This window comes from Dendrobium catenatum, unplaced genomic scaffold, assembly GCF_001605985.2.
Source record: "Dendrobium catenatum unplaced genomic scaffold, ASM160598v2 fragScaff_scaffold_716, whole genome shotgun sequence".
Taxonomy (NCBI): domain Eukaryota; kingdom Viridiplantae; phylum Streptophyta; class Magnoliopsida; order Asparagales; family Orchidaceae; genus Dendrobium; species Dendrobium catenatum.
The window spans coordinates 1,861,273-1,885,814 of NW_021319178.1; the positions used below are offsets into that span (position 1 = coordinate 1,861,273).

Sequence of the window (24,542 nt, forward strand, 5' to 3'; positions counted from 1 at the left end):
AGAAGGTGAGATGAATGTGACAAATTAATAATACTGACTAAACTATCCACATACACAATACTAAATTGATTTGAATTGAGCCTCTTATGCTGCAGGAATAGTTTAAATATTGGGGCTTTTCCATTTAGTGCATGGTTGGGCTTGGTTGGCTCTATTGGTTAGGTTATTCATGCTGTGTTAGGTTAAATAGGTTGTACTATAACCAATTATGTAGATTGGTTTGATTAGGTTATGGTGTTTTGAGGAACTTACTGAAAAAAATGGAAAGGGACTAGAATGAATATATGAATTCATTTTTTCTAATTTGTATTTGAGTTCTTAATTCAAATAGAGGATAACTAATAAGTTGGGAGATTTTAAGAGAGAACTTATGGAATATTTTTTTATTGGATTCAGTTATGTTGAATTTTGCCAATCAGATTGGCTAAACAAAATTAAGTTGATTGGATCAAGATGTTGAAAGAAAATTGTGGGAAAAAACTGCAAGTTGAATATTATAAGTTGGAATTCAAATTTGAATTCAAGTTATTTCAAATTTTAATTTGAATTTCAAATTTGAAGCCTGATTTAAATTTAAAATTCAAATAGAGGATAAATTTGGAGATTTTGGTGGAGGGCTTGCGGAAGATATTGTGGATGGAATTGTGGAGTCTATTATGGAGAGAAATGTGAGGATATGGATAAAATGATTGTTTAAAACTTGGAAGAAATAATAGAAATATTGCAACAATTTTCAAATATGATTTTTTTAATTGTCTTTTTTTTTTGGAAACTATCAAATTTAAGTTTTTTTTTTTATTTCAAAATTTGAATATTTATTTTTTAATTTAAAATTGAAATTTATGAAAATCTCAACATTTCACCTTTTTCTGTTTTATTATTATTTTTGGAATTTATTACAACTGATTCTAAATGACTGGTGGAAGGTGATGCTTGCTATTGGAGGCAAACGACAATAAAAGAACCATTACGAGAAGATAAAAACCAAATTAAGTCACTGAAGCTATAGGATTTAACATTCTAAATTGAATTTGTTAAGGGGAAGGTTATGGTAAGTTTTCGATATTTGTGTATGAGCATATGGAATGATGAACCAAATAGATTGAAGAGGAGAAGGTGATGTTATGATCTCTTTAATTCTCAAAATCAAAGTAGACCTTAATTCTGTGAGTGGAACTTCTTTGATTAAGAAACTTTTCTCTGATGCTAATGACTAGGAACAAGACAAGTGAAGGCTCTTATATAAAAGGTTAAACTGGGGAAAAGCAAGGAGAAAAAAGAGATCGAAAAGAAGGATGAACATAGAAAGAATCCCATGGCTGGAAGAAAGAGGGTAAAACATACTCAAAAGAATATCATATCTTTATTTCATAAAACATTTGTCTCCTAGACATACATAATAATAGCCATATTCTAATAACAAAGAACTAAATGATAAATTAGATTGATGAAGCAAACATACCATTAAAAAAATATCACTGGATTGCTAAACAAAATGACATGCTACTGTTATCTAATGAGCTTTGCAATGCATAATCCTCCAAGCTAAGTTTTACATCATTTTAACTGCCTACGCTCTAAGGCTTCGTTTGGGATGACTTTTTTACTGTTTCTTGAAGCAGCTTATTAGTATAAAAATTATAATTTTTGTACTAGAAAGCTGCTTCAATAAGCAATAAAAAAATCATCCCAAACAAAGCCATAATTACTGTAATACAACAGCTTTATCACCATTTTTTTTTTTCAAATTCTGAAAACAAAACCATTTTTTTTGCAGTTTTTTGTCTTTAGCAGCTGACCATATTCATTTGCTTGGACTTGAGGCGCTTATTTATTCTCTACATATGAAAGTTCGACTTTGTGTTTTGTATATAATTATGAAATTTCTGCCGCAAAAGCAAAAGCGGATATAATCTGATTTTGAAGCGTCTCTTTTGCTGGAGGTCCTTCGTTTCCTTAACCTCATCCACTGCTGTCGCCGAGTGATCTTTATTCTGTTACAGTTTTTGATCTGCTATACTTTTTGTTAACTTCAGCCATTCAGTATGGAAAAGAGCTCGTTTCAACGTTTTCTCTTGGACTTTGTACAGGTAGAGCTTAAATTATTTTGTTATTTGTAGTTGACTTCCAGTTTTAGATTATTGCAATTTTTAAGTTTTCAGATAATTTGAGGTTTTGTTTGGGATAATTTTCTTATTGCTTCTTAAATAAAATTTTTAATGTAAAAATTTTAATTTTTATATTAAATTTTTTTAAAAAAAAAATAGTAAAAAAATCGTCCAAAATGAAACCTGAATCTAAACTCTCTATCTGTTCTGGTTATTTTCCTTTCTCAGTTTTCTTTTTCTTATTCTTCTGTTCTAGCTTACCAGTGCTTATTGGCAGGATCTCAATGAATTTAAGGTTTACTAGCACAGCTTCACTATTCTTTCTTCTCTTCATGCTTAGTCGCTCATAAAACTCAGTAATGGGCAAAAACTATTAGTCATCGGTTTTTTTAAGGATAACTTAATCTTATTTCAGAGAATTATTTTATGCGGATGCCAAACGTCATCTGGAGATCAACCAGAATGTGTCACGTCACCCCTTTGCTCAGTACTACGACTTGGTATTGCTGATGTGATGTATTTTGATTGGTCTTCCGACGACATTTTGCATTCGGCCTCCGCATAGAATAATTTGCTAAATGCTAACTCAAATGAAACGCCTAAGGTCAGTCTTGATTGAAGGAATCGGAGGGAATGAAGATAAAATTTATTTGATAATTTTATATTAGGTGTTTGATTTAAATCTAGTAATATAAGTAATTATGTTTATTTAAAAATACATAAACATATTTATTTTTTATTGATGATATTTTACTGTGCTCTTATAAAAAAATAAAATAAAGTATTATCATGTTCACTTGGTTTCTCACATGTTATATATATATCAACAAAATAAGAAATAATTTCAAATGGACTCTGGCATTTTCATTAAGGAGCAATCTTAATTTATTTTTATAACATGGCATTAATTATTGGAGATTATGATTTCATTTGGAATAATTTTTTTATTATTTTTTTATATAAAATTTTTTGATTTTTTTTACTAAAAAATTATTTTAAAAATAATAAAAAAGATATCACTATCACAAATGGACCAAGCTCAAATTAATATCAACTGACCAAATCTAACCAGCCTAATTTGGACCATAAAAGATTTGGGTGATGATTACTCTTCATCTTATCAGATGAAAATAAATAATTTTAAAGCCTTTAAATTATGTCCATAGGAAGCAAGTACTCATTAATTGCAGAAGAATTGCAACTATTTTACACACTGATCAAATAAGAATCTATGTTAGTCAATGCCAAGCATTGCCATAGATTATGCAGAAATTTTAAATTATTTAATGTTTTAATGTTTGATTTGAAGTAAATTAAATACAAACTTTTTAATTTTTGATGAATTCAAAATTCACATAATAAAAAAATATATGAAAAATAGGAAAAACTCACCAAAGAATTTCTTCCTTAAAATTGCACAGCTTTTCACATTGCTGGACAAATTAATAAATTATACAAGGTCGTATTCAGAAATTCAAATTTTGAGACACATCTAAGCATTTTACAGGAGCCAAAACGTTAGGGCCTCCTTCACAAAACTTCAAGTACCCAAACTTCAACGAGTTAATAAGGCAAATATGTGCATTTACACATATGATAACAGGAGCATATACAAAAGGATGAGAGAGAGAGAGAGAGAGAGAGAGAGAGAGAGAGAGAGAGAGAGAGGCTAGCAAACTATACAAACATAAGCTCTATACACGAGTGGCTGCAACCATCCAAACGCAGCATAAATTTGGAGAAGATATCTCTGGTTAATTGTTAGGTTGTTGATGCAATGAAATATGTGAGCATTTAAGGCTTTGATCACGTCCATGCATCTCTGTACACACCTTTGGATTAAAATTTCACCCAAAAACTCGATGGGAATATCCATTCTTTTAGTCCAAGGATAAGGAGGTGTCCCCTGACACATCTTGATGGAGATTGGAGTCCACGTCCAAATGATGCCTAAAATGGTAAGCCAGACAATGTTTATTATAGACTGAAAGAACTTATAAATTTTTTTATTATTCTTAAAATGTAGAGTTCAGCAAGATCCTCTCTCTTTATAAAGGGAATTTGTACAAAAAATGTCATTCATTCAACTTCTATTTTTGCCTCTACTAAACCCTTTGAATTTCTAGATGTTTACGTCAATCTTTAGTCATCAAAAAGTGTGCTTGAATTGACAGTTATAGGATTTATTATTCTGTGCAGAGTCCGGATTTCGTCCGGAGATCAATAAAAATGTGCCACGTCACCCCAAAATGTACCACGCTCGATACCGAGCGTAACAAGACGGTTCACCCATCCGGTGTCCGCACAGAATAATCTCTCCGGAGATGCATTTAAGTTTGAGAGTTGGTATCTTATAAGTCGCAAACTTTAAACCTTGCAAGCACTAGAAAATGGTGGGACATTGATATTATCTAATAAGAAAAACTGGAAGTTTTGGGCAGAGTTTGACATTATCTACATTTTATAAGTCAAAACCGAGATTGATATCATCAAAAGATCAGTCATGATAGAAAAATACTCAATAGGTACAGTTCACAAAATAAATTGAAGGTCCGAACATTAACACACCTTATCAATGGTACTTGACGTGCAGGCTTCTCTAGACCTTTAACAGGACACTGTTGCTTCCACAGTCCTATGCCATTCACTTTCTCAATTCTCTGCTCAGAAATGACAGATCAGAATACATGGTAAGAAAATTAAATTGAAGATTTTCACGCACTATACTCACGTTATTTCTGCTTTTTATAAACATGTCTGGTTGAATTGCAGAGTGATTTCTTTTAGTGTTCTCGTTTCTGGTATTATCCTGCAAAATGTACAACAAATCCATAAAACGGGACAATAGGAATGCCAGATTTCAGCTGTGAAACATGACGAAGTACAATGAAAACCTTCAGAATTTTTTGAGGCTGATGCCAGCATTCTGAGCTAATAGAGTCATATTTCTTTGGTGCTGCTACGAAGGGCTTAGTATCAAAGTATTCACCCTGGAACACTTCAGTATCGTAGTTGGGGCAAGGAAAATAATTTTTTATATTAGTGCTCTGAGAATTTTGTTGCACATTGTAGCCATCTTTACAGCCATATCCCCATTCTGTTTTAGAATTGAGAAATCTCAAATTATTTCTGCCATCGAAACAAGAAGTTCGATTCATAGATTTCTCAGTCTCGTCTATGGAAATGGCCTGATATTGAACATGATTGGGGATGGCATTCTGTGTTGACCCTAAGTTGGTGATCTCATTGGAATCAATAAATCCTGGCTTTGTCCTTTTTGAGCTCCTTTGTTCTTGACAAGCCTCGCTGGCAAGCTTCTCAGCATAGTATTTATCATACACCTGAAAGTAGTGCAAAATATTACAAATCATCATAGCCCCCCGCACCGTACATTAATATATTACACATCAGCGAAAAGCAAAAATGAATACGACATAATAGTTAATTGGTATAAACTTAACAAAACAAGCCATGAAGTCGTGTAAAATACAACTGAACAGAGTGTTTCATATTATGAACATAAAATAAAAGACTAGTAAATTACTTCATAGTAGTATAAGGGAGTTGTTAAAGCCAACAGAGAACTTCATAGACATTTGATGCTTTCATCTTGCTCAGATTTACAAATACACAATGTAGTTCTGTGCTTCTGATTTTACGTAGTAGTAAGCCACCCAAAGAGCAACTTGTAAAATATCACCAAATTGTCCAGTTAAATGCTACATTGCAGCAGCTTAACCATTTTTTGGCAAAGATGCTTGACATAAGAACTATACCATTAACAGCAACTTTATTACAGAATACTAGGATGTATTTTTGTCCAGCTAGTAATATCTCCACCAACCCTCCACCGGAAAAATAAACTATATAAATTGCAATTCAGTCATACAAATGCTTTGCCAAATTATAGATTAAGAATTAATTTGGACGAATGCTTTTTTGCAGACTAAGAATGCATTGACAATACAAGACGTTAGTTGACAGCTAGAAGATGAGGTTTGAGAGCTTTATCTTGCATGTAAAGGTGTTCAAAAAGCACGAAGTTTGTGAAAAACTCAAGCTCGGCTAGGTATCTGGTTTAAGGTTTGCCCCAATATTGAAAAAAAAAAGAAACTATTCAGCTTGTTTAGCAAGCAGGCCGAGCTTTTGACTCAAGAGCTTAATATGTATCTTAATATTGCATTTTTATTCTTTTCATTTTACCATTGAATGCCATTGAAGATAATTTAAAAAACATGCCCAGCATAAATTTTAAGACGATCAAAGAAGTTATCTGAAAATCACAAACATTTTTCATACAATCGCAAATATTAATAAAAATTAGACAATGCATTTGACTTATTGCTAATGTTCAGATAAAGTTTGACTCAATAATAAACCAACAAAAGATGAACCAGATTATTAGCTCTATTAAGGAATTATTTATATAATCATATTGGAAGGTCTATATATTATATTAGGAGATGTATTTTTATTTCACATTATTGGGAATATCATTCTCCTTTATTTGTTTCCTCTTTTGTACTCACCGACCAAAACATAATCAACAAAGATATACATGTTTTCCTTTCCTAACATGGTACTAGAGTAGATTAACCCCTCCATCGCTTGGCCTAATCTAGATACCGCTCCATATTCCTGATCCACACTAGAATTTTCACTAGCCACTCGCACTATACTCGTGCCCTCGAGCCACTCACTCTAGTTAGTGACATCAACACAATTCTCATCCACTCGAACATACCTTGTAGCACGCCAAATTTCCTGAAATTGGACATCGCTGAGCACCACTGAACCTACAATCATTTTCACCTTTGAAACAATGCACCTCATACTTACCCTGCTTCCTATCAATTTCTTGCATCATCCTCTATAAGCATAGACTCATAAATCAAACTTGCTTGGTCCATCCTTTGATAGCAACCAACCTTGCACATACAAGCGTGCTCCCTTTCCTCAACTTCTCATTGCACCTATATACATAGAGCGCTCGTTGCTCGCGTCATGCCATTTTGCTATCCTCACCAAGGCATGAAGTCAAACATGATTTAAGTCAACCCTAGCTTCTTTGGTTTCTTCTTCTCTATGGTTTCATGGTTTCTCAACCTTTTCTTTTTTACTCTAAAGCCTATTCCATCATTAGAACAATAATAAGGTTTAATTATACAAATTATCTTCTTTGATCAAGAGTTTTTTTGTTTTCTTACCTGCTTTGATAATAAACTCATTCATTAGATTCTTCCTAGCAAGCTTGCAAAAACACCTCAAAATTCTTTAAATGGAAAGCATAAAATTATATTGTCCTCAATTGGATGCTTAAACATAACAAACCTTCCATTGCCTCCACCATTATCTTTGACTGAAGCAATATGAGATATTTTATGCTCAACTTAATTTTTGAAAGAAAGAAACATATCTATGTTATACACTCTTTAATTCAATAAACAATCTTCCAATCCAAGAATAATAGTCTTACCCTACAAGATAAGTGGGATAAGCTTCTTAAATATTAACACTTTAAATTGTTAACAATAGAATGGGGAGTTTCTTATTGCCAAATTTCTCTCATGGTTTCACCTCACTTCACAAGGTATAATAATCACAGCTGATAGCGAATTCCATCAATCCCAATTAGGGGTGTAAGTGAGTCTAGCCGACTTGCAAGACGGCTTGAGCTCGACTCATTAATGAGCTCGTGAGTCTAGCTTATTGAATTATGAGTTCAAGCTCGAGCCTATACTGGAGCTTGTATATTAAACTAGCTCGAGCTCAAGCCTAGCTCGGCTCAAAAGCTCATTGAGCCGCTCGATTAAATTAAAATGAATTTAATAATTAATTTAAATTAGCATTATATAACATATTTTTAATAATTTTAAATTAATTCTATATTAAAATATAAAAATTCAAAAAAAAAAAAATTTAATTTAAAACTAAAAAATCGAGCTCAATAATCGAAACCAGCTCGAGTTCTCTAAACAAGCTCGAGCTTTCTAAACAAGCTCGAGCAATCAAATCGAGCTAAAGCCAATGAATTTTTTAACGAGTCGAGCTCGAGCTTAGTAAATGAGCTCAGTAACAGCTAAACAAGCTTAGCTTGATTAGTCATATACTCGACTCGACTGATTTACACCCCTAATCCCAATATTGCAAATAGTCCCACAAGTGTTATACGAGTCACTTAATTTTTGACTCCCTCCTCATCAATCTTTGATTAGTCTACCCTAACTATAAGATATTATAATCGTTGTTGTCATGTTCATGGTTATAGGAATAGAGGAAATATATTTTCCATCGTGTTATCATTGTTGATGGACTACTCATCCTCTTTTTATTACTTTGAATCTTTGATTAATTATCATTATTAGCCTAGTCCTACAACTTGTTCTAGATTTGTTACTTTTTCTTAGAAGAATTATAATTGTATTTTTAAACTATATAAAATTCATGATTGTCCTATGAAATTTCTTCATATGATTCCACAGTTGCAACATCCTCTGATATATCTTGGATATTAGATTCTCATGTTTTCTCACATATTACAAGTAAGGTAATTATCAATTTTCTTATTTTTAACTCTCTTCTCTACAGTCGATCCTTACTATGGATGAATCCTACTCTCGTGTCTCTCGCAAATGCTGTATATATCTATTCATAAATTTATCTCTTATATTATATGTTTTAAATTTTCCATTGACTTATTCTCCATTCATTGTCTCAACAAGCATAAATATTCTATAAGAATTTACCATTCTAAATGGACTACATGACACCCAAGGTCTCATTTGCTCTGTTTTCCACCATCAATCCTTTCCAATGGTACCATCATCTGGATCACCCACCAACACATTGACTTTGATGGTTCACTTCTATATGCTCTTTAAATTTGGAATACAATGCTTGTGAACTTGATAAACATCACCAAGTATATTTTTCATCTTTTATCACTACTCATAATTCTTTTAAACTTATTCATTCTAACATATGAAGTATGACTCCTATTTTGACCCACCCATCTAAGGTTTTGGTAATTTGTTACTTTTATTAATAATCCTTATCATGCTATATGGGTTTACCTGCTCAAATGTAGATCATAAGATTTATATGTATTCAAATCTTTAATGGAAATTCTTAAAATTGTAAGTCAAAATTTGCATTAAATTCAGATAAACCACCATAGCAATCCGTATCTTTTGTATCTACGTTGGATGTAAATGCCGCCAATCATATGATTAGCCATTTTGAAAATCTGTGACTATTTCATATTCCACATGCAATCCATTTGCCACTATTTGCATATACAAAACATACTTTTTAAATATTGAATTGATCGTAATTAATTAGGTTAATTATTATTATTTTCTTCTTTATATAAACTCTCCTTCCTATAAATATTGTATAGCAAATATTCATTGAAATAAGAGAAAGTATGCAGTATTCTTCTTTCAAATATTCTAAAATGATATCAAAGACTCAACTCTAATTAAGTTGATTTTCATCTTTTCTCTAGTTAAGATCACGTCCATTGTCTTGATTTTACTCAACGAAGAGAGACTCGCCCTCATCTTTTTCGAGTATGTGAAGATCTACTAGGGATCGATCTCTATGGCGATTAGTAAGATCCCATCATTTGCATGCCAAGCCTTGTTGATACAACGACCTCTCTTATCGCCAACACGCATCTCGTAACCCTTTCATGTGCAAATTTCTTGTCTGCCCACACCTTGACTAAGTGGATTTGCTAAGATAGAATTAAGGGTGATTATGAGGGAAAACAAAAAGAAAAATAGCTGTAATCAAGGGGAAGAGAGACCAGCAGTGAAGACGCAAGGCAAAACGAGCAGTTTGAGCCCATGTTTCTAGCTAGAGTTCATTAGCCTCAATATCATTGAGACATTCATCTCCCATTAAAAAATCAAATGCACTCGTGCCTTGTTGAACTCACATAAACACACACGTCATACACCAGCAAATGCATATTGCCTCACCCTTCCTTCAAGGATTTCTTTTTTGTTTAAACCATAATGATGATTAAATAAAAAATGATATTTAAAGAAAGATACACCTGTAGTGACTAACCCTCAAATTCAAGAAACCTTCTCTAAGTTTTGACTAGAAAAGTCAAAACCAAAGCCTTTAGCACCAGAAATCATCATTGGTGTAATTGCTCAAAAAGGTATGGTTTAAATGTCATTTATGTCCAAAATAGATATCCAAAAACTTGGATAGTGGACTTTAGAGCCTCCAATCATATGACAGGGAATGCCCCCTTGTTTCAAACCCTACATCCACATTTAAAAGCCTATATAGTAAGAAATGTAAATGGATCGACATTGCAAGTAACTGACATAGGCTATCAATGTTATTTGCTCTCTATTCTTAACTCACTTCTTTTGATTCTTAAGATTTCCTACAACTTATTATCAATTACTATACGACTAATTTTCTTATTAATTACTATAAATTTAAGAATAGGAATTCAAGGATGAATATTTGTAAGAAGAAGTAAAATATTTGACTCTACATCTAAAGATTACGAAGGATCCTAAAAGGCATGAAAAAATGCACATTATATATCTTCCGCAAACAAAAGCACAATCATATTGTAGCGTTCTCATCTTAGGCATCCAATGGGCATCCAAATTTCATATACTAAAAAAATTATTCACTTCCATTTTCATCAAAACGAATTTAGAGGTATTCCAGTGTAAAACTTACTAATTATCTAAACACACTCAAACTTCCCATCCTAATCAGCCCAATAAAACCTCACAGTCCATTGCAATAATCCATACTAACATCTAGGGCACATCTTGAATAACATCTCAGATAGGGGTGTCAATTTATGACAAGACCCAAAAACTCAACCCGAATTCGACTTTGAGAATTCGATTTTGGGTTGACTCGTTTAACAAACAGGTCAGGTTCATGTTGTAATTTCTGACCTGTTTGAAAAATCAGGTCGTGTCCAGGTCAACCCGGAAATGACCCGCCGATTATTCATGCACGCACTTCCTGCTCACTATCCCGCACCACATGCCAAGCTCGAGCACGCATTTCGCGTGCCCAACTCGAGCCCACACCACTGCCCTCGCCCCGCACATCTCCCCTCGCCCGCCTATTGCCCGCACCTCGGCCCTTGCCCCGCGCATCTCGCCTCACTCCCGCAGCGCGGCCTGCTCTGCGCTAGCATAATTGGCGCTCGACCATGCTCGTGTCGGGTTAGGTCAACCCGGGTTTGGGTCGGGTACATGTTTATATTTTTGACCCATTTGTGCAATCGGGTCGAGTTCAGGTTGGATCAATATAGGGTGGATCAATATCAGGTTAGACCCGAACCTGATCCTAAAACCCATTTTGACACCCCTAATCTCAGATGCTCAATGTTTTGTACCATTCAATGATAACCACATTAGAATCACTCGAACTTTTCTAATGAAGCATAAGTTTACAATAAATTACAATTTTAAACAAATTCACTCCTTAATAAAGACCCAATTCCAAACCCAAATTCAAGTCCTTGAGTATGATAATATAAAATAATAATTTAATTCAATTTTTGGATAATCTTCTCAAACAAGGAATTATTTGTCAAACTTGTTGCCCCGTACTCAATAAAATGATATAACTGAAAGAAAAAAAAAAGACTCATTTCAGAGATTGTTGGATTAATTATAACTACAAGCAATGTCCAAAAATATTATTAAGGGAGGCTACCCTCATTGCTGCATATCTCATTAGTTCTATGCCATCACGAATTCTAAAATTCAAAATTCTTTGCCAAACTTTCATGCTTAACCCATAAACAAACTTATATCCACCATTCTTATCAAAGTGCTCAGTTGCTCTGCCTTTATACAAATTACTCATCAAATAAGTAAATTAGGCCCAAAAGCCGTAAAATGAATTTTTATTAAGTAAATTAGGCCCAAAAGCCGTAAAATGAATTTTTATTGGCTACTTTCCTCAACAAGTATTAAAAAATATATCATCTGAGATTAATCTTTTTTGAAAATCAACCATTCTTCACCAAAACTCCCATTCAAGGGAGAACATCATCTCCCTATGTGAATATGAATTTAGTGATAATATCAATCATATCCTATTGATATCTCAACCTACATCTCTTCCAAATCTATCTAAATCTCAGCCTTTCAAAGATCATACGGAGCAAGCAAGGCACAAAAGAATTGTCTATCCCAAATGGCACGAAAATTCACCTGACAAGGTAGAACAAAGCAATTCTCCTGAACAAAACCCAATGTCTCACCCAAATCCTGAAATCGATTCACAAGGATAAGTTAATACTAATTTTGATGATGATCTTAATATGCCTGTTAATGCTCTCAAGAAAAGTCCCCATCATTTAATCAACCATTATATCTCTTATAATAAATTATCTACTCAGTTTTATGCCTTTATCATAAATCTTCCTAGCTTGAAAATTCTTAACAATATCCAAGTTGTTTTAAAAATTATTGAATGAAGAAATGCAATTCAAAAATAAATTCAAATTCTTGAAAGAAATGGTGCGTAAAAGCTCTTAAAGTCTCCCCAAAAGGAAGAAAGCTACTGGATGCAAATAGAATGTGAAATATAAAACATACAGAAGTATCGACCAATACAAAGCAAGACTTGTGACAAGAGATTTCACTCAAATTTATGGTGTTGATTATCAAGAAACCTTAGATGTGAAAAAGCCTTTCTAAATGGGGTATTTAGATAATTAAGTGTATATGACAATTCCTCCTAAATTTGAGGATAAGAGTAATATAAGTCAAGTCTGTAAACTCTAAATATTTATATGGCTCAAAATAATCAGCAAAAGTTTGGTTTGACAAATCCACTACTAAAAAAAGGTATGGGTACTCTCAAGGGCAATTTGATCATACTTTATTCACCAAGAAATCAGCTAAAGATAAATCTTAATTTTAGTTATTTATGTTGATAATATTATTCTAATGAGAGACTATGAAGAAGAGATAAATAAGATAAAAAATGTCTTAGCTAAATAATTTTAAATAAAGAATTTTGGTTCATTAAAATATTCCATGGACATGAAAACAGCTAGGTCAAGGAAGGGGATATCTGTCTCTCAATAGAAATGTATCTTGGACTTATTAAAGGAAGCTAGGATGCTTGGATGCAAGCCTGCAAATACACTAATCAATTATTTAAACAAATGTGTGATTAAGATTCAACTCCTACTAACAAAGGGAGGAACTGATGGTTAGCAGGAAAGAAAACTCACATATTTATTACATGCTAGACTTGACATTTATTTTCCTACATGTGTTGTTAGTCCATTTGTGAATAAATCCTTAAAGGAGTACCTTGATGTTGTGCATACGATATTAATATATCTTAAAAAAGCATCTAAAAAAGGGCTATTCTTTAAAAATGGGATTGACATAAATACAAAAATTTCACTAATGCTGAATGGGGAAGATCTAAAATTGATCTTAAATCCACATGATTATTGCTCATTTATGCGTGGAAAGCTAGTTACATGGAGAAGCATTAAACAATCGGTTGTTGCCCAAAGCATTGTTGAGATAGAATTTTGAACTATGGTCCATGAAATTTGTGAAGATATATAGCTAATGTGTCCTTGGATATTTAAAAGTTACCACAAAAGGACCAATGATAATGAGATCTGACAATCTTATTAGCATGACTAAGCACATTGAATGATATATACTTTATAAAAGAGAAAATTGAACCAAGAAATTATCAAAATTAATTGCACTATATCAAAACAACAAACTGCTAATATTCTTAGTAAAATTCTTAATTAGTTGTAATTTGACAATCTAAATTTCAAGCATGGAATGACAAATATTCCCAGCTTGAGGGGTAGTATGAAAATCCAAAAATTTGAACATCAGATTGTACATTCAATTCTGCTACACCATCTAGCCAATATTCATAGCTCTTGCACCTCCAACACCACCATAGCAATTCATAGCTCTTGCTCCTCCCTTAGATGTAAATGCAGCTAACCAAGTGATTAGTCTCATTGGCAATCCTCCACTATTCCGCCTTCCACATGCAGTCTACCAACAGGTATTTTCTTATGCATAATAAAATTTTAAATGCTAAATTAATAGTAAAAATTAGATTAATTATGTTCTTATTTTTTTCCCTAATATATGCTCTCTCTCCTTAAAATGTTGTATCTCTTCGAACCAATACGATAATAAAACATATGCAGTATTCCTCTTACATTTTTTCAATATCTTTCTATCTAGGAATAAATATTCATTTCTCAGCTTTAATTAAAACTCCTCGAAATGCTAATGCGCTGGAATTCACACAAACGGAATTTCACTCATTCTACATTGATGATAGAATTATTCATTAGGTATCATAACGCTATACATTTCAATAAATGGTATTGTTGAAAAAAAGCTTTACCATTTATTAATTGTCCCAACTATATTGTTTGATATGAATGCTCCTCACTGCTTTTTGGGGTATGTAGTTTCAGGTGTATGCTATCTTATTAATCATATCCCATATTTTGTGCTTGGTGATATCACCTTCTCTATTTAAAATTCATTTTTTTCTCTAAACTATAATTTTTGGGTGTTTCTGTTGTTATATTTTTTCGACTCAATGATAAACATTAAACTCTCTCAGGCTATTCTATTCAATGTATCCTTTTGGGATACTTTTGTACTAAAAAAAGGTTGCTGATGTTTTCAACCTACTGCCAATTGCATATTATATGTACCCTCCATGAATCTATATTTATTTCTTATCAATGTCTTTTACCACACCATACACTTCCCATGTTTATTTTCCTCTTGTAGCTTCTCACCCCTCTTCTCCACTCCTACAGGTGTACACACGATGACCTCATACTTCTTCAGTAACAACTCCATGAATTTTATTTGAATCAACTAAACATCTACTTTCTAATGAACTTTCTAAGTTCATTTGCCGATTGCTTTTCGAAGTAGGGATGTACATAATATGGATAAAACAAAAAGTAAACCGAAATGATCTTATTTAACATGGATATGTTTGATTATTGGTTCAATTTTTTTTTTATAAATTGGTCAAACAGAAAAATTTAAATTATACTAAATTTAGTATATATTTATCATACATGTTGTATCTAGGAATTAAAAATCGATTTAGCATTCCTTATGATATTCAATTGCAATCTTGTGTGATTTGCTGTTGATTCTAATCAGATATAATAAAATCTCCATATATAAATTTGTCATGTCATGAGCACAAATCTTTGACCATTTAATCTAAGAAATATTTTTAATTTTGATTATTCCAAAACCAAAACTGAATAGATTTATTTTGGAAAATAGTTTTGTTGGTTTAATTTTTTTGGATTTTAAAACTAAAACCCATTGGTTCAACTAATCTATTAAATGAACTAGTTACTTAATGCACACTATACTTCGGAGAGCTAAGAGATATACTTATCACCCTATCCAATCTTTATATGACCTTCAATCACCATTTTATTGGTTTTAGATATTTTTCCTTGTCTTTATACTCTGTTTCTATGCCCAGGGTATAGTTAACAAAGCTTGTAATGTCATTATCCTCTATTTATATGCCTTGGGTATACTTAACAAAGCTATTTATGGCCTATAACAGCCCTCAAATCCTATTTCACAAAATTTACAAAGCTTTTGATGAGGTTGGCCTCCTGAGTAGCATTGTAGATCACTCTATCTTTTTCCATCATACTTCATTTGACTCTATTATCTTAGTTTATGTCCTGGACATTTTACTTACCAGGAGTGATAAAAAGAGTTACTAAAACAAAAAACTATAAAGATCTGAGTTGACCAAAATATTTTTTAGGGTTCAAATTCACGTACGACAAATATCGAGTTTCCCACTAAAAAAGAAAATCTACACCTGATCTTTTTAAAGAAACCAGGCTTTTACGTAGCAAACTTGTTGACACTCATTCATCCTCCACAAGCCGACAGTGGAGAGGAAATTTTTATCTCATAATTGGATGAAAAATATAAACATCTTACAATCACCAGACCATATCTTATTCATTGTTGAATTAGTGACTTGACATGTGCAAATTTGGAAAGAAAAAATGAGAGGCAATTTTTAAAAACCTCAACTTAGGGGTGTAAGTGAGTGAGTCGAACTTATTGAGCCACGAGTTCAAGCTTGAGCCTATACTCAAGCTCAAGTCTGGCTCAGATCAAAATCTCGTTGAGCCACTCGATTAATTTAAAATATATTTAATAATTAATTTAAATTATCTTATATAATATATTTTAATAATTATAAATTAATCCTGTATTAAAAAATAAAAATTCTAAAATAAATGAATATTTTAATTTAAAATTAAGAAATTGAGCTCAAAAATCGAGTCGAGCTCGAGCTTTCTAAACGAGCTCAAGCAAACAAGTCAAGCTCGAACCTAGAAAATTTTTTAACGAGTCGAGCTCGAGCTCAATAAGTGAAAAATAAGCATAGCTCAATAAGGAAGACACTCGACTTGACTCGTTTACACCTATACCTCAACTATATAAAGATATCTCCCAAAAGAGGATTGTTATACACAAATCGAACTCCTGAATGTTCTCCTATGCAAATTATTTTGGCTTAGTTGAAGACAAGAAGTTAACCTCGGGATGTTGGATCTAAGTTGGGTGCAATTTGGTCATCTAAAAAAGCAAGAAATAGACAATTGTTCCCAATGCTGAAGTTGAATAAAAAGTTATGACTCATCCTACATTTGAAATGATGTAGGTAAGAACTCTCTTAGTACAGTTTGATTTTCCCATTACTCAACCAATGACATTGTATTGCAACAATATTGTCGTCATATCATTACCAACAATTTTGTTTTTCATGACCGTATTAAACATATTGAAGAGCATTGTCAATTCATTTGAGAAGATATATTGCCCAAAAAAATTATTACTCATGCATCCCATTCTAAATAATTGATAGATATCTTTACCAAATTGTTAAATCATCTACTTTTTTATGTTACGTTATTGGGATATCATTCTCTATTTATTTCTTTTTTTAACTCTTTTGCATGCCTATTTATAGGCCAAAACACATTTAGTACAAATCCAAAAGTTTTCCTCCTTCAACAAGCTCATTAACGAACTTCAGCTTGGATAAACAAACTAAGCCAAACAAGATCCCAGCTTGTTCATGCTCAGTTTGCCCGTACCCTTACATTAACAAGGGGCACTTAATCAAAATTGCTTGGATGGTAAATGTGAATTCTCAAAAGAGATTAATAAAAAAGGAAGGAAAATTGTGAAACTTTGCAATAATAATAATAATCGGACACAGGCACATGAAACACCAGGATAGAATGGAAATATAAGTAAGGAATTACCCTATGCTCATTGATACTCCTATAGAAGCTAGACGAGTCGTGTTGCATGGAATCTCCAACATAGTAGGGCTCTGAAAGATGAATAATGAAGGATTTTTAAATCAACTGGTTATTTGGATAAAAATATATGCATTAACACATATAATTTAAATATTATCTTGCATATCAGAAATGTTGAAAAGGTGGAAATAGTCAAACGAAGGAACAAAGTGCAGGTACATGAAAAGAACAGTGATATCTACAAAATGTATGTAGAGACTAGCCAGTGCAATTACATTTATTTAAGTCAACAAGTTTCAGTTGAAGGATCGCACAAAGTATGTTGATGCTACAAGAGGGACATAACCAATATTTGCTGCAAATAAATACCTTATTTGGACACTACTAAATGCAAGTATAACAAATCTTCTTGAACGAAGTTTTCTTGTGCTAAATTTTCAAATTTCGTAGAAAGTATTTCTTGAGTGAAGCTTAAATATCTAAGGACGACTAATATAATGTTTCTGTCATGTAGACTAAGTGAAGTTAAACGGGGAAATGTTTTTGTGTAGAAGGTTGAGTCTAATTGAACCTCATGTTGCCAATTGTTTTAGGTTGTCCACTTGTTAGTCAAGTAAGGAAAGGCAAAATATAAGCGCTTGGATAGATGGCTTTGTTCTACCATTGACAGAGGAATACGATATACAATAAGGTGCATAAAAAGCCATTTACATTTATCATTAACAAAATAAGAATAAACATCTTGAACCAGTTTCTTATATGCAGACTGCAGTATAAGATTTATGAATCACGAAAGGAATATGATGGATCTAACAACCACAAAAAAGAATATCTACTACAACATACAATCCGTAACTTTAGGTTGCTAGAATACTAGAGGATCCTTAATAAACAACTTGAAGAACATAGGCAAACCATGAAAAACAAAAAGATCGAGCTTATAAAGCTAGATGAAAACTTTAACGCGCATAAAGACGTAAGAAGTACCCAAAAGAGCTAAAAAAAAAATACAAATATAATCACCACAGCAGAATAAACTGAGTTTTCAAGTATTACCACATTTTGAATCCCGAACTGGTGAGTCAAATGCACCAGGAGGAAGGGGGTCAAACTCAAAGCTAAGAAGAGGGCCATCTTCACGATAATGCCTTCCTAGGTTCCACTTAAGTGCAGAAATAGCTGGGGAATCAGTCTCATCTTGCAAAAATGAATACCTTGGATTCACCAGATGATCTTCGCTCTTTATGACAGTGTTTTTGTTGCTCATCAACAAGCTACTATCATCACAAAGTTTGTACCTAGAAGGTTGTGCAACGTAAAGGTTCTCATTACTTTGTAAAAGGCTGCCTTGAGATGCTGAATTACCACCTGAAGATCTATCTTCTGCCACATGATTATTTCCGATATGCGGATGTTTATTGTGAGCTTCACATGCAAGTGCATCAGAAGAAGATTTATAAGCATAATACATTTTACTTTCTACTTCTTTAGAATCAAGGTTTCTATCCACTTGTTTGGTACTGCTACAGGATTCTTGTTTAATCCCACTAATGAGATCATGTATACCACTGCTAGAAAGATTTTGTTTTCCATTTGTATAAATTTCACCTTGCAAAATCTTCCTCTCTTTCAGTCTTCTGTGGCAGAACCATCCAGAAACCTGCTTTTCAGAAAGACCTATTTTCTTAGCAAATTCCAATTTCATTGCCTCACTAGGATACTTGTGCTCTGAAAAAAGAAAAATATCTTATTAATACAAAAAAACTACTAATGAAATTTTTTAAAGGATATTCCCCATATTTTCTCCACTACATTCTACCGTGAAAAAGTCAGTAGCTGTACCATTGTAAAGTTCCTCTAGTGCCTCAACTTGCGCAGGAGTCTTCAGTTTCCTCTTTTGTTTTTCATGAGAACTAGTTTCCCCTTCCTTCTGCATAGCTACATGAGACCCTGTAAATAATGTTGAATTATCAAACATATTACTTCTACGGTTGAACCTCTGCCAAGGTAGACCTTCCTATGTAGTTGCAAATAGTAAAATTATAAACAGTGAGACCAATAAAATATTGTTAAACTATCGATGCTCAAAGGCCAAATTATTAATCCTTCTTGTAATTCTATGGAATGTAATTCCAAGGCATTCATTAATTTGACAGAGTTGTGTGCCATTACAAGGTACTATTTTGCACAAGATAACCTAAGTTGAAGAAAAGCTAGAAAGAGTAAAGATTTCGTGGACAAGTAGAAAAACTCGATAAATTGGGGAGAAATAAAATAGAGTATTAGAGATCAGATTTTCATAGGAGTAAAATGCACCAAACATAATGAAGACAAGTGAGGCAGCAGGCGTGAAGATCGTGGACTTAAATATTTCATGAAGAGGAAGAATTATAAAGATAAAAAAGAATATATTGAGAAATGGAGATGAATGAATGCCTCGAGAGGAGGGGGTTTAGAGATTGAGAGAGAGGAAAAGATCCACATGGCTCGTGGCAAGAGAGAGGAACCAATCCCCCAAAGGGAATGCCAAAAAAAAAAAACATTTTCATTATTCCATCACCAACCATTTGAATTATGAATTACATCTGAAAGCCTTATTATTTATAATAGGAGCCATAAATGCATAGACTTTCTAACCCTATTATAATTAAAATAATGACATGTATATCCAAAATGATAAATGAATATTTTACTCATAATAATTGACAAAATGACAAATAAGAATAAATGGCATAAAATAATGTACCAAGTAAGATTATATTGCCACAAATATGAATCAACACTCATTATTAGAAGAAAATGTTTGGAATTGTATCAATTCCATAAAGCTACGAAGAATTCTATCCTAAAGAATTAAATTGTTATTGGAGAAATAATTGGATGCCCTCAATAGTATGACAAAGCCAGTGAAATTCATCATGACGAAGAGAGAGAGAAAAAATCCAACTTCACAAAGAAGTGACAAACACAAAATTCATACCGAGGAAGAGATAAAGCAGAAAAACAACATTACCATTAATAATATCAGTTAAAGATTCATCAATTCTTAAGAACATTAATACTGCTCTAAAAGCTTGAAGATTGAAGGTCTTCAAGCACTAAATGAAAAAAATGGACAATTTTTTTCATTTAATTTAGTTTGGTTCATCGAAATGCTTAAAGTTAAGGTATGGTTTAGTCTGACAAATTGATTGGTTGGATTGAGCTTCATTTGATTGGGTCAAAGATTAGACTTAAGTTCTAACTGCAAAACATTAGATTAAAATGACATCAATTGGATTGTTATTCTTCTCTATCTGAAAAGGGGTCAGCTATCAATGTAGAAATGAAGGGGGTAACTTGTATTGTTTTCAAAAAGGCATAAAAAGGTGTAAATCATCTTCTCCAACCGATAAGGAGGTCATTTAGAGTTTAAGGATTAGTTTATTTTTTTAATTTGAATATAGTATGTTGAGAAAATATTGGTGTATTTCACTATAAAGAAACAGGCTTGTTTCTTGACTTATGTGAAATTAGTTATAGGTTCAAATATAAAAGGACATTAAGGAGGATTACGTAGAGCTAGTTAGTTGATGTGGAGGAGAGAAGGTGGGGAATCTCAGGAAGTGTGCAAATGTTTATTATTCATGAATAGTAAAAGGGGAGGCATTGAGATAAAGATATTCAACTAGTTAGTTTTGAATCAGGATTAGAATTTGAACTAGTTAGAGTTTGAGAGGTTTAAGAAGATGAGGAGACGTTAGAGATTCCAACTTGAATTGGATAAAGAGGAAATGTATTTACAGCTCTTAAGTCTTATGGATGTGGATGAATGATATGGTGGCAGGAAGTGCCCACCATGAGACGAAAGCATCATTAATATTTAGCAGGAAACAACTAGCATTTTATGTATTTTCCGCAAACCAGTGACATTTCAGCAGTAAAGCAATTCATACATGAACTTTAAGAAATGAAACTTTACAAAGGTGAGATGAGTGGTTAGCAATGATTCTAAGAAGTGTTTATGGGGTGAATTCATGTTGAATGGCATGGGTGAAGGGAAAAACAAGAAGCAATGAATATAAAAACATGGAAAACAGGAAAACAATTTGAAATTATCCTGAAAACATAAAAAGAGGAAACCACCAACCACTAGATCGAGTGGTATTTCTGTTGATCTCCAAAGTAGAGTTATAAGATTTAAATCATAACAAAAATAAAAAAATAAAACCATAAAAGTTTCTCTAATAATAATTGACCAATAGCATGATAACAAGAGTAACGATCATGGTGAGCTAGGATATTTTGATTGTTGAGGAGAAAAATAATTGGCACGGAGGAAGAACAAAAGGAGAGGTAAAGAGAACACTAGATGAGAAGAAGAGATAAATGAATACTTCAACGGAGAAAGGCATGAGGTAGAAAGAAAGAGGAAGGAAGCCTAACGACTAGAGTTAGAGGGAGGAATTGATTCCGAAAGGGCATGGAAAAAAAAGGCCTTTCTTTATTCCATCATAAGTCATCTGAATTACATCCTAAGATCATAATTGTAGTCATAAGCATTCTAACCATACAACAACAACATCATCAAGCCTTTATCCCACTATGTGGGGTTGGCTATATGAATCTTTTTTATTCATTGTGTCCTATTAAGAGTTAAATTCTCATTTAAATCTAATACACAAGGTCATTTCTGATACTTCCTAACCAGACTTTTTGGTGTACCTCTGACCTTCTTAACATAGGCTAAATCTAATACATCTAGTCTTATAACAGGATAAAGTCGACATTTTATGTGACCAAACCATCTACGATGACTCTCTCTAATCTTATCCGCCAAAGGAGTTACTCCAACCTTTTCACGCATATACTCATTTCGTATTTTGTATCTAAGTGTAAATCCACTCATCCACCTAAGCATCCTCATCCTTGCAACACTAACTTAATGTTATGCTTTTCTTTTAATGGTCAACATTCTGTGCCATAAAACATTGCAGGTCTCACCACCATCTTATAGAATTTTCCCTTAAGTTTGAAACTACTTTTCTATCACACAATAGGCACAACACATTCCTCCACTTCAACCATTCAACTTAAATTCTACTAATAATATCCCCATCTATTTCACCATTGCTTTGAATAATAGACCCGAGATATCAAACGAACACTCTTTTTAATAACTTACTATAACACATTATTGACCGCTTCAAAATCGACCATGCCCGCAAGTCCATCAACATAATAAAATATGATAAGTCCATATAAGAAATATGTGCATAATCTTCAAGTCATGAACTACTAGTGCAAACACTGGTGAATATAGGAGGTGGGTAACCATCGAGCCACACTTCTAGCTGAAGCTCTATTAGTGGTGAGGGAAGTGGAAAACATTCGTACACTAGGTCCTTTGTGTCCTGCAAGTGTGGCAATGTAACTGGAGTTATACTAGCAAGGTCTCAACTATCTATAATAAGAATTAAAGACAATATAATAATTAGAGATGGAACAAGGGAGGATGCTTGGATTTCCAATTTAATTAAGCAAAGAGCTGAGCAGGTGCTTAGGTTGTTGGATGGATGGACTACTAGGGTAGGAGTGCATGAGTTGATGTCCATTTGAATCACATAAGATGCTCAAGAAGATGCTTGTCATTTGTTAAGAGCTCAAATGCATCGCAAAGCACTTGCCATCATCAATGAAAAGTATTTGGTGTGGTTGGGTATGACTGTTGATGAAGAAAGAGGTGAGGAATTTGCCTGCGAATCTCAACAAGAGCACCAATTGTTATGACACTTCCAAATCATAGGGATAGATGGTGATTTGAGGATGATGGCAACTCTTAGGAAATGCAGGATTGATAGAAGAGATGCGAGGAAGAAAAACATCACAACAAAAGGAGATTATTCATTTCAATTTTTGATACCCTAATACTCCAACAAGACAATTATTTATAGTATAACAAGACTCTTAAGGGTATAGTGGTATACTATAACATCCACATTAATCAACTAACTCAATTTAACTATCTATTATATCCATTAACCCATACGACCCATTACAAATGCCCAACAAAGGATCACTTTATAGCCATTTATTTGTTTATCCAACTATGAATAAAAAGGTATCCACAAAACTTATACTAAATTTTTGCAATCAATCATTTGGAATTCCCAACAAAAACCACCCACTATAATCAATTAACTCAATTTAACACCTATCACATTTATGAACCCATAAAACCAATTACAAATGCCTAGCAGAGGCTCTCTTTAGAGCCTTTTGTTTTTTGTCCAATTATTAAAAAAAAAGTATAAAAAAATTTTGTACTACATTTGTGCAATCAATCATTTGGAATTCCCAAGAAGAAAATGCTATGATTATAAACATATGAAACATATTCTATAAAAGAAGGGGTCGCCGCTCTATAGCGGCTTTAGAAAGTAATTTATTCTGGGTATGACCTTCACAGCTTTCTTATTCCAGTATCATTTTCCTCAAAATCAACACATCGAAAACCCTGACCCGATATCATAAATGATGATCAAGTAAAACCGATGGTTAGAGCACAACAGTGCAAACGCCCATTTCTCCAAGAGCTCCCACTTCATGTCCCTTGAAGAACAGAGCAGCAGTTATCAATGAAGACTTTCTAGGTCATAACTGTCGATCGCGTTTCAAGCGAAGCACATTCCAATTAAAAAAAAAAACATTAACTGAATAGAACCCGCTGCGCTTCAAATTTAAGATCCGAAAGTTCAGCTGATAAACAAGTAAAACAACTCAAATGGGGAACACATTGAAGATAAAAACATTGCCTGCGATCAAAACCGATAATCCCAAAAATTTATTGAGGAATCAAAATACATGCATCAGGAATTACCTTCCATGGTGGAGGACGAGCGGCGAAAATCTCAGAGTAATTAATCTGTTCTAATTCTCTCAAAAAAGTTAAAATTTTAAAATGATTCTACTTTTTTATTTAAAGATTTATTCTTACAGTTTAATTACAAATACTTTCTCAAAAAACATATTTTTGTAAAACATATTTAAATTTTATTATTTCGTAATTGTAATTTTATGTTGAAATTTAGAAATATATA

General features: G+C 32.9%; 2 protein-coding genes across 4 annotated transcripts in view; one reads left to right on the top strand and one right to left on the bottom strand.

Moving 5' to 3' along the window:
• LOC110092581 (F-box protein At3g54460) overlaps positions 1 to 2,166 on the top strand; it is a 43,497-nt gene extending 41,331 nt beyond the window's left edge. For both annotated transcript variants that reach the window (XM_028696004.1, XM_028696005.1), the window contains one exon: positions 1,778 to 2,166. The gene's annotated coding sequence lies outside the window, so the exon portion shown is untranslated. The remainder of the gene's footprint in view (positions 1 to 1,777) is intronic.
• A 1,330-nt stretch (positions 2,167 to 3,496) lies between these two features.
• On the bottom strand, positions 3,497 to 24,360 carry LOC110092297. Of its 2 annotated transcripts, XM_020816795.2 has the most exons (8): positions 24,323 to 24,360; positions 19,306 to 19,413; positions 18,520 to 19,191; positions 17,464 to 17,534; positions 5,003 to 5,449; positions 4,840 to 4,917; positions 4,677 to 4,768; positions 3,497 to 4,058 (listed from the first exon to the last, which is right to left on the bottom strand). In XM_020816795.2, the coding sequence occupies exons 1-8, from the start codon at positions 24,327 to 24,329 to the stop codon at positions 3,989 to 3,991; spliced, it is 1,545 nt and encodes a 514-aa protein (XP_020672454.1). In that variant the 5' UTR covers positions 24,330 to 24,360; the 3' UTR covers positions 3,497 to 3,988. The 2 variants fall into 2 exon arrangements, with proteins under 2 accessions (XP_020672454.1, XP_028551839.1); XM_028696006.1 differs by lacking the exon at positions 24,323 to 24,360 and having other exon boundaries at positions 19,283 to 19,415.
• Between the last annotated feature and the right edge of the window lie 182 nt (positions 24,361 to 24,542).